This window comes from Sciurus carolinensis, chromosome 11, assembly GCF_902686445.1.
Source record: "Sciurus carolinensis chromosome 11, mSciCar1.2, whole genome shotgun sequence".
Taxonomy (NCBI): Eukaryota; Metazoa; Chordata; class Mammalia; order Rodentia; family Sciuridae; genus Sciurus; species Sciurus carolinensis.
The window spans coordinates 24,211,197-24,227,686 of record NC_062223.1 but is presented as its reverse complement, the minus strand read 5'-3'; the positions used below and the strand labels follow the sequence as shown (position 1 = coordinate 24,227,686).

At 38.6% G+C, this 16,490-nt stretch overlaps 1 protein-coding gene across 1 annotated transcript; it reads right to left on the bottom strand.

Moving 5' to 3' along the window:
* Positions 1–10,643: 10,643 nt before the first annotated feature.
* On the bottom strand, positions 10,644–15,405 carry LOC124959222 (vomeronasal type-1 receptor 90-like). The gene is made up of 3 exons (XM_047517805.1): positions 15,056–15,405; positions 14,504–14,950; positions 10,644–10,683 (listed from the first exon to the last, which is right to left on the bottom strand). Exons 1-3 carry the CDS (start codon positions 15,403–15,405, stop codon positions 10,644–10,646), a joined length of 837 nt encoding a protein of 278 aa, XP_047373761.1.
* Positions 15,406–16,490: the final 1,085 nt, after the last annotated feature.

Genomic DNA, 16,490 nt, shown 5'->3' with positions numbered 1-16,490 from the left:
GTTGGATGTGTGTTTGGCATTCATTGATGTAAAGGAAGGATGTGTGCCATGAGTACTACAACAGAGATTCAAGAACACAGGGTAGTATGTCTGTTAGAAGGATCATTCTCTTCAGAGAGATGAGACTACATAAATGCAGATTGAAGATGAAACAGTCTGTGGCTCAAAAGAAAACATGCTTTATAACCTGAATACTTGTCTTTCACATAGGTCTCATGTTCCCTGCTCAGTGTCCTAGAATGCAGTGAGGTGGCTTTAAATCCACCTTCTCTCTCCTCCTACTTCTGTGATCTGTTTTTTCCCAGGATTTCTGGAATCCAGGCCCAGGAAGTGTCTAATGAGACCCACAAGTGCAGGAAAACTGAACAGTTCACCACCATTTTCTCCCCCTGCAATATCAGTATTCTTGCAGAAGCTACATCTATAAATAATTTTAAGTAATTATTCATTTTCATTGCAGACCAAGTTTACCTCTTTATGATTTCTAAGGCATCATTAAGGTAATATTTCTGGGCTATGATTGTAGCTGAATGCTACTACACATGCCCAGCATGCATGAAAACCTGGAATCCATTCACAACACTGCAAAATAATAATAAGAGGCAGAAAATGTTTTCAGGTGATGTTGGGAGAAATCCTAGTTCCTGGCTGGCAGCAGTGAATGTCTCAAGTGAGTAAGGAAAACTTGCAGAGAGAAGTGTTCTGCTTCGGCCACCCAGGAAAGTAAACAACTGCCCCAAATTGACTCAAGAGAATCCATATAGGAAACTGGTGATCTGATTCCCGTGGCATATTGTGATTGGGCAAGAAACCTATAAAATGTATAGCTGTTCCCAAGACAAATTAGTTTACAAGCTGTTTGCCACAAGCCTGCTTCCACCCAACTCTTGGAGTCTGGGGCTTGACTCTGCCTGGGCTAGCCCGGCACAAGAGAAGCTACAAGGTGACACAATCTTTGGGGTTTTCTTCATCTCTCAGTGTGAAATGGTGTCCTGGGGAACTCATTGCTCTTCATGTTATATGCATACCCCTTCTTAGTTAAACCCCATTTGAAGAAGCACTTCGATTCCATAGTTATGCACCTGATGTTGATCAATAATTTGACTACCATGGTCACAATGATACCAGATACTGCATCAACCAAGGTGGTAAGGCGGTTTTTGAACCAGGTTGGCTGCCAGACAATTTTGTTCTCATATAGAATGATCAGGGATGTTTCCATCTCCACCACCTCTCTCTTGAGTGCATTTCAAGCCATCACTGTCAGTCTCAGTAACTGTAAGTGGGTGGCGCTTAAATTTAAGCTATGTGTGTGCACTTGTCCCTCCTTTCTTTCCTTTGGTCATCAATATGCTAGTCAACATCGATATTATTCAATCTGTCACAGCCACCAGAAATTTCACTCTGGTTGCTCCTGGGTTTGATCATGCATATTGTCAAACCAGGCAGTTTGGAAAATATAATTCATCATCATTCCTTACAGGCTTAACGGTTTGAGATTTGGAGTTTGTGCTCCTCATGGTCTGCACTAGCCTGTTCATGATGAGTCTCCTCTACAGACACCAGGAGAGCCCAGCACATTCACAACCCCTGAGTCTCCTCCCAGTCATCTCCTGAACACAGTGCCACCCACACTATACTCCTGCTTGTAAGTTGCTTTGTGTTCTTTTATTTCTCAAACAACTGTTTGATGCTTTATTCCTTTCATACACACTATAAAATTCCAAGTTTTTTGGGGGGAGTGGAGCTTTGTCACCCTGGTACCCAACCATCTGCTCATTTTTGCTGATGAAAAGTAATAGAATATTTTTCCCAATTTACCTCATCATTTTCAATTAAATTGACAGTTTCCCAAAGAGCATTTGATGTCTGATCTGATGACACAGAATTTAGTCTGCAACAGAGCAGGGTCTCTAATTATATATAGGGGAAGAAAATGTCCTGCTGCCCCTGACACTTCAAATGGCACTAGTGTGAGTTCACATATTCTACAGTTGTGAAATGCACTCACAGTTAGAAGATATAGTTTGAGCAAATGTACAGAGATTATGCTGATAATTTTCACTTTGATTACATGTTTAAATTGTAGTTTGAATAAAATTAATAGATTTATATCCTTTGAATTATTTCATATGCCTGATAATAATCTTCTATTTAAATACCAGGAGAAAACGTAAAATTCACATTGGGTTTCTCATCATACTTCTATGGAAGTGTGCTGGCCTAGGAAACTACTTTTGTGTAATCCACAAATACCCCTTGTCCACGTTAGATTTTTCAGACACCCCTTCAGAGATTGGATATACAGCAGTTTTCTGACAGCATACAACATCATAAAGGGACCACATAGGCTGTTCATGGTGCAGAAAAACATTATAAAGTTAATATTCATAAGAAATCCCTTGGTTTGAGGAAATCTCTGAAATGGTCTTTTTACACTTAAAAGAAGTTTTTTTATTAAAATATTTTTTACTCTTACACACACATTTTGATTCAATGTACGCAAGTGGGGTACAACTTTTCCTTTCTATGGTTATACACAATGTAGGCTCACACCATTCATGTAATCATACATATATATAGGGTAATACTGATTCATTCTACTGTTTTTCCATTCCCACCCCCTCACACAACTTTCAAATCTCTGGTGGTACACAAAGAAGAGTCACACTGTTTTTCTAATCATACATGAACATTATGGTAATGAAGTTTTCCTCTACCATTATCTTTTCTGCCCCCGTCCCCGCCCCACCCTTCATTTTCCTCTACACAATCCATTCTTTCTCCATTCTTCCCTTACCCTCTCCCCCAATATATATCATCATCCACTTATCAGAGAAATCATTTGGCCTTTGGTGTTTTTTGAATTGGTTTATTTCACTTAGCATGATATTCTCCAACTCCATCAATTTACCTGAAAATGCCATAATTATATTTTTCTTTATGGTTGAATAATATTTCATTGTGGTATATATCCCAAAGTTTCTTTATCCATTCATCTATTGAAGGGCAACTAGGTTGTTTCCACAATGTAATTATTATAAAATGAGTTGCTATAAACATTAGTGGTTTCATCACTGTAGTATCTGATTTTAAGTTCTTTGGGTATTGGTCAAGGAGTGGGGTAGTTGGGTTCCATTCCAAGTTTTTCAAAGGAATCTCCATACTGCTTTCCTGAGGGACTGTACCAATTTGCAACCCCACCAGCAATGAATGAGTGTACCTTTTTCTCCACATACTTCCCAACACCTACTGTTGCTTGTATTCTTGATAATAGTCATTCTAATTGGAATGAGATGAAACCTTAGAGTAGTTCTGATTTGCATTTCTCTAATTACTGGAGATGCTGCACATTTTTCATATATCTATTGATTGATTACAAGCAATCTTCTGTGAAGTGTCTGCTCATTTCCTTAGCCCATTTATTGATTGGGTCATTTGTGTTATTGGTGTAAAGTGTTTTGAGTTATTTATAAATTCTTGAGATTAGTGCTCTATCTGAAGTGACTGTGGCAAAGATTTTCTCCCACTCTGTAGGCTACTAAAATGTTTTAATATAATCTTCAGTATTGAAAACATTGGTGTTTATTTGACATATATCTACTAATGAATGTAAAGAAATGGTATTAATATATACACTAATCCAAAATGTGCTAACTAAACATCAAGTAGAAATGTTTCAGTCTTTTCACTAATGACAACTTTATTATTGAAGGACTGGCCAAATTTTAATTAGCTTATTAGGTTTCTAATGAAATCTACAGGTGCCAATAAGAGTTTCAAATAAGCATGGTTAACCCTTAAAATATGAATAAAAATATCTTTCAGAAGATTTACCCTATACATTCTAGCTAAGGTTATATGGTAGCCTTAGGCTGGTCATCAGAGGTCATAGATCCACAAGTCATTCATCATCTGCAGGTCACAAAAAGAAATAAGTAATAAATTTTACAAACTGTGTACAGATTATCATATAAAAGATGTGTTCTTTATATTAAAGAGGAATAATGCCTGATTTTCAGGGCACAAAGTGTAGTAAGGGCACAGAATCAGGCACTGTTCAGTAACCCGGGAGGGAGAACCAAACAAGGTCAGTGGAACAAATGAAATGTCATGTGAACTGGGAGCAAGTGGGAAGGGTATTTGCTGGCTTTACAGCCTGACCACGACCAGCAGTGGGTGTCCACCCTTGTGGGAGCCAGCTTCAAGGTAGAGAGAACAAGATGCACCAAGACACTGAGACATAGACCTTCTGACTACTCAGAAGACAGGGGAGTGTTTACTTAGGTGAAATATAATCTATCCTGGTACATGTAGAGCAGAGGAAGAGAAATCCCTCCAACAAAACTGCAAAACACCATCCCCAATGGAGGCACCACCTGTTCCCTGTGGAGGTGAAGTAGCTAAGGATCACCCTGTAGGTCACCTGTGCCCCAAGGCCCTGTTTGTTGGATGCAAATCCATGAGCAGAATGTTCCCTAATTTAAATGGTTGCTTCTCCAAAAACTAAAATGAAAATTCAAACAAAGAAAACAAGACCGAAATGAAGACAACAGAGTAAGTTTTCACCCCTGGTGTCCAAGGTACACAGGGTCTGTTTGGTCCCTCACTCTGGGTCATTACTGCAAGGCATTTAGAACATCATACTCCTGAAGCATCTCCCCTCAAAAACCAGTAAGCACCAGTCCAAATATACACTAAGCCCAAGGAAAGGCAGCACCCTTTACAATAACCTAGCACATCTGAGCCCCTTTCTGACCCATTTACACAGATGTGCACTCTGTCATGCTCTGGGAGCATTAGATTCCCCTTGGGGGGAGGGCAGTTCCAAGTCTTAAAACAGCAGATGTCCCTGGTTTTCTATACTTTCATTGATGGGTAATTGTCATAAAGGCCTACAACCAAATTCCTTCTCCCCTAATTCTCAGACTAATGTGATTTTCACACCACTCAGTACATAACGCAATGACAATGGGAAACAGATAAAGTTGTTCAAAATGAAAAATAAATGAAACACTCAAATAATCAGAGAAAATTTGTGTGATAACTCTAATGGTCTAACCTTAACTACAATTGAGAGAACCCACTTGGTTTGCCAAGGCATAGGTATTTCATGAAGCACTCAGTGAATTCACAATTCATAAAAATGGTGTGAGGGGGCAAAATTTTAGGTGGAAATAAGATGAATACCACCTGATTCTTGGGCAAAGAGTTCTAGACACCAGATCCACACCGAGGGATGTTTGGCAAAACGGTCTGCAGGAGTCACCTCCAGGACAGACACTCTCAGTGCTGCTTCTGAGGTTCAGGGATGTTGGCAGTCACCTGCTCCTCATGAACTCAGGGGTCTAGGGGCTTCTGAACGCTGGGTGACCCATGTTGATTCCTGCAGCACCTGCTGGCAGGGCCCCGCTCTGTCAAGGGCTTCTACTCCAGAGTGTCTCTAGGCTGCATCTTATTTCCTAGTTCTGAGATGACTTCTGATATCTTGCTGTGATGTTTGGACAGACACCTGCAATCCTCTTTTTTTTGGGGGGGGCGGGTGGACTGGGGATTGAATCCAGGGCTTTGCAAATGCAAGGAAAACACTTTACCCCTCAGATACATCCCAGTCCTGCAATTCTTTTTATAGGATAAAAAGAATTGTGTGTCTTGTAATATCCAGAAACTTCTGGATACACTGATAATCACCCTCTGGAACTGCTTCCTATTGGTGCCATTCGCACAAATCTGACTAAGGTAAGAAGCAAAGCAGGCCTGGAAGGGTGACTCTGACTCATCCCCCACAGCCCTTACAAGTTCTCAGCTCACTGGGCACTGCCTGCCCACACCAGAACACAGCACCCTGCAGAGACCCAAGTCTGGGATTGAACACATCTCTTCAGATCAAAGATATTATTCTACAGTGACCACCATCTTGAAGCACCACAAGTGTCTTATTTTATTGGGAGTTTGTGCCAGGGAATGAACTCAAGGGCACTTGAACACAGAGACACACACCCAGCCTTGTATGGTAGTTTATTTAGAGACAGTGTCTCATTGAGTTGCTTAGCACCTCCCTTTTGCTGAGGCTGGTTCTGAAGTCTTGATCTCCGTCCTCATCCTCCTGAGCCACAGGGATTTCAGGCGAGCACCACTGCATGCAGAAAAAAATGAGGTTCTTCAAAAGAAATTTGCTTTCCCCCTCTGGTGACTCAAGTCTGAGCTAAGGAGTTATTGTGTTGGGACTTCAGGTAGCACTGTCTCTACCTCACAGAAGGCCACCTCCTAAATGTTGTCTTGTGTCCCTGGAGGGAGAGGCTGCAGCTTCCAACTCTTCTTATAAGGGCATTCATCCCATTAGTCCAGGACCCTGTCTTCACTTCACTTAACCTTAATCATTTCTGTGAAGGCCTTATTTCCAAATGCCACCACATGTGCTCTGGGGGATTTGTGCTAGGAGTGGTTTATGCTCAACAAAGTTGAGTGACAGATTCCCACAGTACTTACTGTGCATTAGCCAGGAGCTCATTGGCCTGTTTTAAACTAGACCTGTGATATGCAGGTAACATGTACAGGGTCTCTAATGGGGGCTTTGTTAGGTTACTGTGAGTCATAATTGGGTCTCTTTGCAGGCCCTTGGCATGCTGAGTTCTATTTGCGAACCCAGACCTTGTTGTTTACTCTTTGGGGAAGTTTGCTACATAGATAACAGCAAGGGGTAGTGTGAGAGGGAGGGCCTTAGCCTCACCTGGTCTTCTGGGCAAGCTAGTTGTGGCCTAGGACAAGGGTCCCTAATATGCCTTGTTTCACATTTTACTCATAAATAGTCATATATTTATGTAAGTACCTGTATGTACACATGTACCATATTTCTCTATAATCCCTTACCTCCTTTGAATAAATGTAAAAATCATGGATAACTCTTATTCCATCACTTTTTATTATGGTTTCTGTTTGGTTTTATATTTGTCTTCCATTTGACCTTGTGTTTGCCTATTCTCATGCAGGAAGTGATGAGGAAGCTGACTTCCATTAAGTGCCTGTGAATCTCTTCCCCTCCTCCATGAAATATGGCACTTGGGTCAATGCTAATGGTCTACATTTGTGATAATCAGAATTTGGAGAAGCACTACTGCTATTGGTCCGAACTTATACCAATAAGGATTTGAAAACATCTGAATGCTATTTGTTCAAACTTGTGCTAATTAGGTTTTGGAAAGCACTAACACTATTTACCAACCCTTGAGTGTGTGCTTTCATTCATGTGCACACCTTTTCTAGTGGAGAGCATGAAGTTGAGGTCACTGGCCTGTGTGAAGAAGGCACCTGCCAAACATCAGCACCAGGCTTCCATTGCAAGGTGACGCGTTGTGTGCTCCACCCTACCTGGTCTGAGGTTCAGTAGCTTCTGAGTTCCACGACTGCTTCTGAGGGAGGAATATTGACTGACTGTCTACCATGGAGGCCAGGGAGCCAGGTCAACCCTGCTGTGATATGGAATAGTGGTACTTACTGCTTCTACCCCTCTGTGATTTGGTGACCCATAGGCAGCCCCCTCTGTCCTTTCCCATTGCTGTTCCCAACCTGCAGTGATCTCTTCCTTAATTCTGATCAAAGTGTTTAGCTATTGCAAATAAGAGAAGAAGAACATTTGTCATTCTTTGTCTGCCTTATTTCATGAACACAATAGACTCTTGTTCCCGCAGCATGCTGTAGATAAGCTTTACTTTATTTATTGTACAGTATTTCATTGTATGTACACAGCACATTTTCTTTATTCATCCACTGATGGACATCTTCATTGGTTCCATATGTTCACTATTGTGAAAAATGACTGTGATTAAAAAGAATCAAATGAAAATGTTGGATGGAGCTAAAAAAATAAAATAAATGTAGGCAAAAAGAGAATAGAAAGCACCCCCAGCAGACTACATGATGTAGAATAAAGGAACAGTAGCCTTGAAGAATCTGAAAGACAGGCTTAGATGAAAATATGGAAACAGAGGCAAAAAAGCAAAAATAATGAGCATTAAGAAATCTTGGGGAATCTATTATATACCATGAAAAGACCAATTCTCCTGCTGTTGATGGCCAAGGTGGACTCAAGTATGGCAAACAGGCACAAGGTTTATTCAAAGGAACAATAGAAAATGTCCCCAACCTGGGAAGAGATGCTCAATTAAAGGCTCAGGAAGGTCACAGGTAAGCAGTCAGGTTCTGTCAAAGTTAGATGGTAATAATCAAACTCTGAATGGTCAAAGACCAAGAGAGGATCTTCCAAGCAACAGTAGAAGGAAATAACACGTAAGTCGTTCATGACACCCGGCATAAGACTTATGAGCAGAAGCTCCACTCACTCGCAGGAGAGTGTTGAACCCTGCATTGAGAGTCTCGAAAGAAAATAAAAAACTATCACGCAGAATAGTCTGCAAAAAAGCCATCTGTCACAACCTAAGAGGAGACTGGGGCATTTCCAGAAGAACAAGGATGACAGATTTCATTGCAAACAGACCTGCATTATGAGAAACACTTCAAGATTCTCTCAGACTCAAAGATAACAGTGCTAAGGTGTAAGACGCAAAGGTCTAAAGGCACAAAATCTAAAATTTTGAGTAAATGTCCAGAATATTCAGGACTTGAAGCATGTAATCATGGTCTATATTCACTTATTTATAAGGAGAGATTAAAATACAAAAGAAACAAAAATAACAACAGCTGAAAACAGTTTTTTAAGGGACAAACAATATAAAATGATATCAACTGTGATGTAAAAATCACAAAGTATGGGAGTCTGTGCATCCCTTCTGGACCCCAGTCTACCCGAGACCATGCACAGCTTCAGGACCCTAGCCCCACAGCTCCACATCTAACAAGGTGTTCAGAAACTGGTACACACCTCTTGGATTATCCCTGAAGTGGGGCAACTCCCATTCTGAGACCCCTGATGGAGGCTGGAAGTCCTTGGTCAGGTAGCTCACTTGCATCAGGAGAGTGAAGGCTGGGAGGTTTTAAGAGTATATGACTGTTGAACCGTAGATTTTTTTTAATTGTTAATTTTTTATTTCTTTTTTTTCTCCTTCTATTTTCCTTTTGTTACCGGTTTCCTCAGAATTTCTTTCTCCCTTTTCTTATGCTAACAACCAACTTTTGATCCTACTCTCACACCTCCCATGATCTGGTACCTCTATATACTCATTTCTTATCCCATTAACAGCTACATCCTGAACCGCTCCCCATCCTCTTTGTCCACCATTAGAAATTGTAGATATCATTGTAAACCTATTGGCTATACTGAACATAATAATTAAACTCAGTCTCTCTATTTATGGTAATACTGTTAATGTTTTCATAGTGGTATCTGGTTTAGGGCTGCATATTTTTTGTATTGGGTGCTGCAAATGAATATTGATCACCCCCTTAAAGGAGAGGTGTTGTTAACCTGCAGGGTCACAATAAGCCTACAGCGGGGAAACCACAATACCTCAGACCTGCACTTCTAGAAAAGAAGATACAGGAACAACATGAAAATTCAAGTGAAGAAAGTGTCACAAACAAAACAAGATGCTATTTTAATAGAATTCAATGGCAGCATGGCAGTAGAAATTTCAGAAAAGGAATTTAGAAAGTACATATTTAAAATAATCTGTAAAGCAAAGAATGAGCTAAGAGAGAAAATGTAGGCAATGAATAGTCACTCCAATAAATAAATAAAAAATAGCAAATGCAGAAAACAAAAGAGCATTTTAATAAGCAGATAGAGATCCTGAAACACAAACAAACAAAAAATTCTTGAAATGAAGGAAACAATAAACCAAATTTAAAACTCAATGGAGAGCACAACTAACAGACTAGATCCCCAGGAAGACAGAACCTCTCAGACAATAAAGACAAAATATTTAATCTTGAAAATAAAATTGACCAAACTGAGAAGATGGTTAGAAATCATGAATGGAACCTGAAAGAATTATAGTACATCATGAAAAGACTTAATTTAAGCATTATGAGGATTCAGGAAGGCACAGAGATACAAACCAAAGGAATGAACAACCTATTCAATGAAATAATATCAGAAAATTTCCCAAACCTGAAGGATGAAATGGAAAATCACATACAAGAGGCTTAAAGAACACAAAATTATAACAGATCCACACCAAGACACATTGTAATGAAAATGCCAAACATACAAAATAAAGACAGGATTTTAAAGGATGCACAAAAAAAGGATTAGATTACATACAATGGGATGCCAATATAGATATCAACATATTTTATACTCCATACCCTAAGAGCTAGAAGGATCTGGAACAACATGTTTCAAGCCCTGAAAGAACATGAACACCAACCAAGAATGTAATACTCAGCAAAACTAAATTTTAGATTTGATGATGAAATAAAATCCTTACATGATAAACAAAAATTAAGAAAACTTACAAATAGAAATTCTGCACTAAAGAACATTGTTAGCAAAATATTCCATGAGGAGGAAGTGAAAAACAATGAATCAAGTTGGGAAAGGTAAGAACTACCCTGAAGGAAAAGCCAATCAAAGGAGAAAGCAAGTCACATTAAAAATTAAAAATAAGTCAACATGAGCAGGAATACAAATCATATCTCAATAATAACTCTGAATATTAATGACTTAAACTCATTAATCAAAAGACTTAGACTGGCAGATTGGATTGAAAGGAAAGACCCAATATTCTGTCTCAAGGAGACTCATCTCATAGAAAAACACATCATAGACTAAAGGTTAAAGGATGGGGAAAAACAAACCATGTACATGGACTCAGTAAAAAAGCAGGAGTCTCCAATCTCATATCAGATAAAAGGTACTTCAAGCCTATGGTAGTTAGAAGGAATAAAGAAGGACATTTCATACCGCTTAAGGGAACTATAAACTAGAAAGACATAACAATTGTACATATTTATGTCCCAAACCATGGCGCGCCATGTACATCAAACAAATCATTCTCAATTACAGAGAAAAAACTGACCACAACACAATAATACTGGGTGACATTAACACACAGCTCTCACCACTGGATAGACCTTCTGATCAAAGACTGAACAAAGAAACTGTAAAATTAAATGATACAATGATTTAGACTTAATGAACATATATAGAGTATTTCATCCATCAATGAGAGAATACACATTCTTCTCAGAAGCTCATAGATCCTTTTCTGAAACAGACCACATGTTATGCCACAAAGGAGTCCTGAGTAAATACAAAAAAATAATAATACCTTGTATTCTATGAGATCATAATGGAATGAAATTAGAAATCAATGATAAAACAAAAACCAGAAAATAGTCCAACACCTGGGGACTAAATAACATGCTATTGAATGATGCAATAATACAGAAGACATCAGGGAGGAGATAAAAAAAAAACATTAGGGTAAATGAGAACAACAATACAACATATCAAAATCTCTGGGAAACTGAAAGCATTATTAAGAGAAAAGTTCATTGCATTTAGTGCATATTAAAAGCATAAAAAATCAACAAATAAATGACCTAACATTACATCTCAAAGCCCTAGAAAAAGAACAACAGGCCAACACAAAATGTAGTAGAAGACAGGAAATAATTAAAATCTGAGCTGAAATCTATGAAATTGAAACAACAGTCACAATTGAAAAAATTGACAGAACAAAAAAGTTGGTTGTCTGAAAAAGTAAACAAATTTGATGAAACTTTAACCATGCTGATGAAGAGAAAGGGAGAGAAAACTCAAATTATTAGAATTCAGGATGAAAAAGGAAATATCATGACAGACACCATTGAAATACATAATCAGAAGCTACATTGGAAGTCTATACTCCGAAAAATAGGAAATCTCAAAGACATTGACAAATTTTTAGAGACATACGATCCTCACAAACTGACCCAGGAAGACATACACAATTGTAACAGATCAATTACACGCACTAAAACAGAAGAAGCCATCGAAAGCCTACCAACAAAGAATAACCTGAGATCTGATGGATTCCTAGCCAAGTTCTAAAAGACCTTCAAAGAAGAAATAATACCAATACTCCTCAAAGTATTCCAAGAATACAAAGGAGGAAACCCTTCTAGACTCATTCTGTGAAGCTACTATCACTCTGATACCAAAAACAGACAAAGATGCGTCAAGGAAAGAACACCTTAGACCAATATTCCTCATGAACACAAACACAAAATTCACTTAAAAAATTCTCACAAATTGCATACAAAACATTAAAACGATAGTGCACCATGATGAAGTGGTGTTTATCCCAGGGATTAAAGGTTGGTTCAACATCTGGAAATAAAAAAATGAAATTCATTCATCACATAAGTAGTCTTAAATTTAAGAATCGTATGATTATTTCAATAGATGCAGAAAAAGTATTTGATAAAATACAGCCCCCCTTCATGCTCAAAACACTAGAAAAGCTAGGTATAGTACAAATATACCTCAACATTGTAAAGAGTATCTATGCTGAGCCCAAAGTCAACATCATTCTAAATATAGAAAACTGAAAACATTAAAAACTGGAACAAGGCAGGGATGTCCTCTTTCACCACATCTAGTCAACATCATTCTTGAAACACTAGCCAGCCTAATCAGACAGAACGAAGAAATGAAAGGGATACGAATAAAAACAGAAAAACTCAAATTATCACTATTTGCTGACAACATGAGTCTCTATTTAAGAATCCAAAAAACTCCACCAGAAAACTTTTAGAACTAATAAATGAATTCAACAATTAGTAGGATAGAAAAACAATACCCATAAATCAAATGCATTTATAAACACAAGCGATGAATCCACTGCAAGAGAAATTGGGAAAACTACCCCATTTCACAAAAAAATAAAATACTTTGGAATCCATCTAACAAAAGAGGTGAAAGACCTCCACAGTGAGCACTACAAAACACTAAAGAGAAAAATTAAGGAAAACTTTAGAAGATGGAAAGATCTCCCCTGTTCTTGAATAGGCATGAATTTTATTGTCAAAATGCATATACTACCAAAAGTATTATACAGATTCATTGCAATTCCAATTAAGATCCCAAAGACATTCTTCATGGAACTAGAAGAAAAGATCATGAAATTAATTTGGAAAAATAAGAGGTCCCAAATAACCAAGGACTTCTTAGCAAGAAGAGTGAAACAGGAGGCATCACAATACTAGACCTTAAAGTACACCACAGAGCAAAAATAACAAAAACAGCATGGTGTTGGCACCAACACTGACATATAGACCAATGGTACAAAATAGAAGACACAGAGAAAAACCCACAAAAATACAGTTATCTCATACTAGACACAGGTGCCAAAAACATACAATGAGAAAAGATAGCCTCTTCAATAAATGCTGCTGGAAAACTGGAAATCCATATGCAGCAAAATGAAATTAAACCTCTATCTCTCTCACCCTGCACAAAACCCAACTCAAAATGGGTCAAGGACCTCAGAATTAGACCAGAGACTCTACAACACATAGAAGAAAAAGTAGGTTTAAAACTTCATCATGTCAGCTTACGATCAGAACTCCTCAACAAGATCCCCAAAGTGCAAGAAATAAAAGCAAGAATCAATGAATAGGATGAATTCAAACTAAAAAGTTTTTTTCTCAGCAAAGGATAAAATAAATAATGTAACGAGAGAGCCTACAGAGTGGGAGAAAATCTTACCATACACATTTTAGATACATCATTAATCTCCAGAATTTATAAAAACTCAAAAAACAACACCAAAAATACACATAAATCAATCAATAAGTGGGCTAAGGAACTGCTCAAACACTTAATAGAAGATGATATACCATTGATCAACAAATATATTTTAAAATTTCAAAATTCTAGTAATTACAAAAATGCAAATCAAAACTACCCTAAGATTTCATCTCCTGCCCATTAAAATGGCCTTATGAAGAATACAACCAACAATATGTGTTGGCTAGGATGTAGAGAAAAAGGTACACTCATACATTGTTTATAGGATTGCAAATTGGTGCAACACTATGGTAAGCACTATGGAGATTCCCAGAAATAAGCCAATCCTAATAAACCAAAGGTGGTATGTTTTCTCTGATAAGTGGATGTGGATACATAATGGGGTGGGAGGGGTATGGGAAGAATGAAGGAATGTTGGATAGTGTAGTGGGAAAGGAGGAGAGGGCAGGTTATATAGTGGGAAGGAAAGATGGTGGAATGTGACAAACATCATTACCCTATGTACATGTATAAATAGTTTGATTAGTAGGGTGAAAATTGTTTCAGTTTATTGAAGTATAATTAAAATGTGTAAGCAAAGTGAAAATTATGAATTTAATCTGTACATTTGATCAAACTAAGTCCTGTAAATGATTGCATTTCACACTTGTGGAATATTTGAACTCACACTAGTGCCATTTGAAGTGTCAAGGGCAGCATCGGCTTTCTTTTCCCCTATAAATCATTAGGGATCCTGCCCTGTTGCAGACTAAATCCTGAGGCATCAAATTAGACATCAAATCTCCAGTGGGAAACTGTCGTTCTCATCACTGAAAAGGGTTGAATTGAGAAATAATTTTGTTATTTTTCATCAGCAAATATGGGCAGATGGTTGGGAAGCATGAGGATAAAGCTAAACTAATCCCCTCCAGCCTTGGAGTTTTCTTGGGCACATAAAAGGAATAAAAAGTGAAACAGTTGTTTGCTAAATAAAAAAACACAAAGACACTTACAAGCAGGAGGATGGTGCGAGTGGCTCTGAGTTCAGGAGATGACTGAGAGGAGACGTGGGGGCTGTGGATGTGCTGGGCTCTCCTGCGGTGTCTGTACAGGAGACTCACCATGTACAGACTGGTGCAGACCATGAGGAGCACAAACACCAGACCATGAATCAATATGATACCTAGAAATGACCCTGCGTACTTGGTGCTAAACTGAATACTTTGACAGTAGGCATGAATATAGTCATGACCAACCAGAGGGTGATTTCTAGTGGCCCTGATGGATTTAACCATGTGGGAATATAGGAAAATGTTGATGACCCAGAAGGAAAGGAACAAGGGATACATCCATTTAGGGAGGCTAAATTTAAGCCACGCCTACTTAGAGTGAACAGGACTGACAGTGATGGCTTGAAATGCACTCAGGAGAGAGGTGGTGCAGATGGAAACACCCCGGGTCAATCTGTATGAGATCAAAACTGTCTGACAATCAACATCATCCAAACACCGTCTCACTCCCATGGTTGATGCTATTTCTGGTATCAACGTGAACATGATGGTCAAAGCATTGGTAAACAACAGGTTCATAACTATGGGATCAATGTGCTTCTTCAGATGGGATTTAACTAAGAAGGTATATGCATATAGCATGAAGAGCAAGGAGTTCCCTGGGACACCAATGCAGAACTGAGAGATGAGGAAAACCCCAAAGATTGTGTCACTTGGAAACATTTCCTTCTTATTTTTCAGTGCAGGGGATGGAATCCATGTGTTGGCACTCTCTAGGCAGGTGCAGTACCTCTAAACTTCACATATAGCCCTGGAACATATCCTAAGGATAGATTAGAAGTTTTAATGCAGAACTTGAGCCCTGCAATGATAAATGATTAATCATTTAAAATTTATTTTAACAGGGTATTTATGCACAAATATTGATAATTCAAGGGCTAAAAGGGATGGTGAAATGTACAGTTGTCTTATATCCCAGGGCCTGATTAGATGCTTCTAGAGCCTGGATTCCAGGGACTCCTAGGAACAACAGATCACAAAACAAGGCAGAGAGAGAAGGTGGAATTCAAACTACCTCACTGCATTCGAGGATCCTGAGCCGGAGACCTGAGGTCTGTGTGAAAGGCAGGTGTGCAAGGTATCTGGCAAGTTTTCTTCTGAGCCTCAGACTATGTTTCATCTTCAGACTATGTTTCTGTAGCCTTGCCTCTCTGAAGAGCATGATCCTTCTAACAGGCAGACTACCCTGTTTACTTCAACTTCTGCCTTGGAGCTTTCAGGGTACATACCCTTCATCCATGTCAATAACTGCTAAACAAATATGGAATACAGCATTTTCCACTTTTTACCTCCCCTCCAAAACCATCGGTCAACAGCATTGATTCTCACAACTTGTGCAGAGCTACTGACATGCAGAAAGAAGAGACCAAGATTGCTGCTTAGTATCCCACATGCTCAGAACAACTCCCAGGAAAAATTTCCAACAGAACTTGCACTCATACCATGGCTGATGAACCAAGTCAACAAAAGATCCCTTCATCCTGAGGCTTGCAACATGTATAAAATCTACACTTTGGGCCAAGTATATCTAAAGACTTGTTATGGAAACACAATTAGTAGATTCACAAATGTAACTGAGTAGAAATAATATAACATCCTTTCAGGTTAATATTGAAATTGATGAGGCTAACATCTCAACTGCACTTCATGTGTTTTAGTGTTTATTTCACTATTGCTTTTGCTTGGGAATACTTTCTTTGTCTGACCCAGTTGCTCCTTCACCTGAACCATAGTCTTTCATTCACTGC

What these genes read in the sequence shown, in the direction of transcription:
- LOC124959222 (XM_047517805.1), bottom strand. Translation starts at nt 15,405, where the DNA reads ATGTTTCCAAGTGACACAATCTTTGGGGTTTTCCTCATCTCTCAGTTC. An exon ending in GTCAGTCCTGTTCACTCTAA is followed by an intron (nt 14,951 to 15,055) that starts GTAGGCGTGGCT and finishes TAAATCCATCAG; the next exon opens with GGCCACTAGAAATCACCCTC. An exon ending in TCTCAATTCAACCCTTTTCA is followed by an intron (nt 10,684 to 14,503) that starts GTGATGAGAACG and finishes TCCTTGAGACAG; the next exon opens with AATATTGGGTCTTTCCTTTC.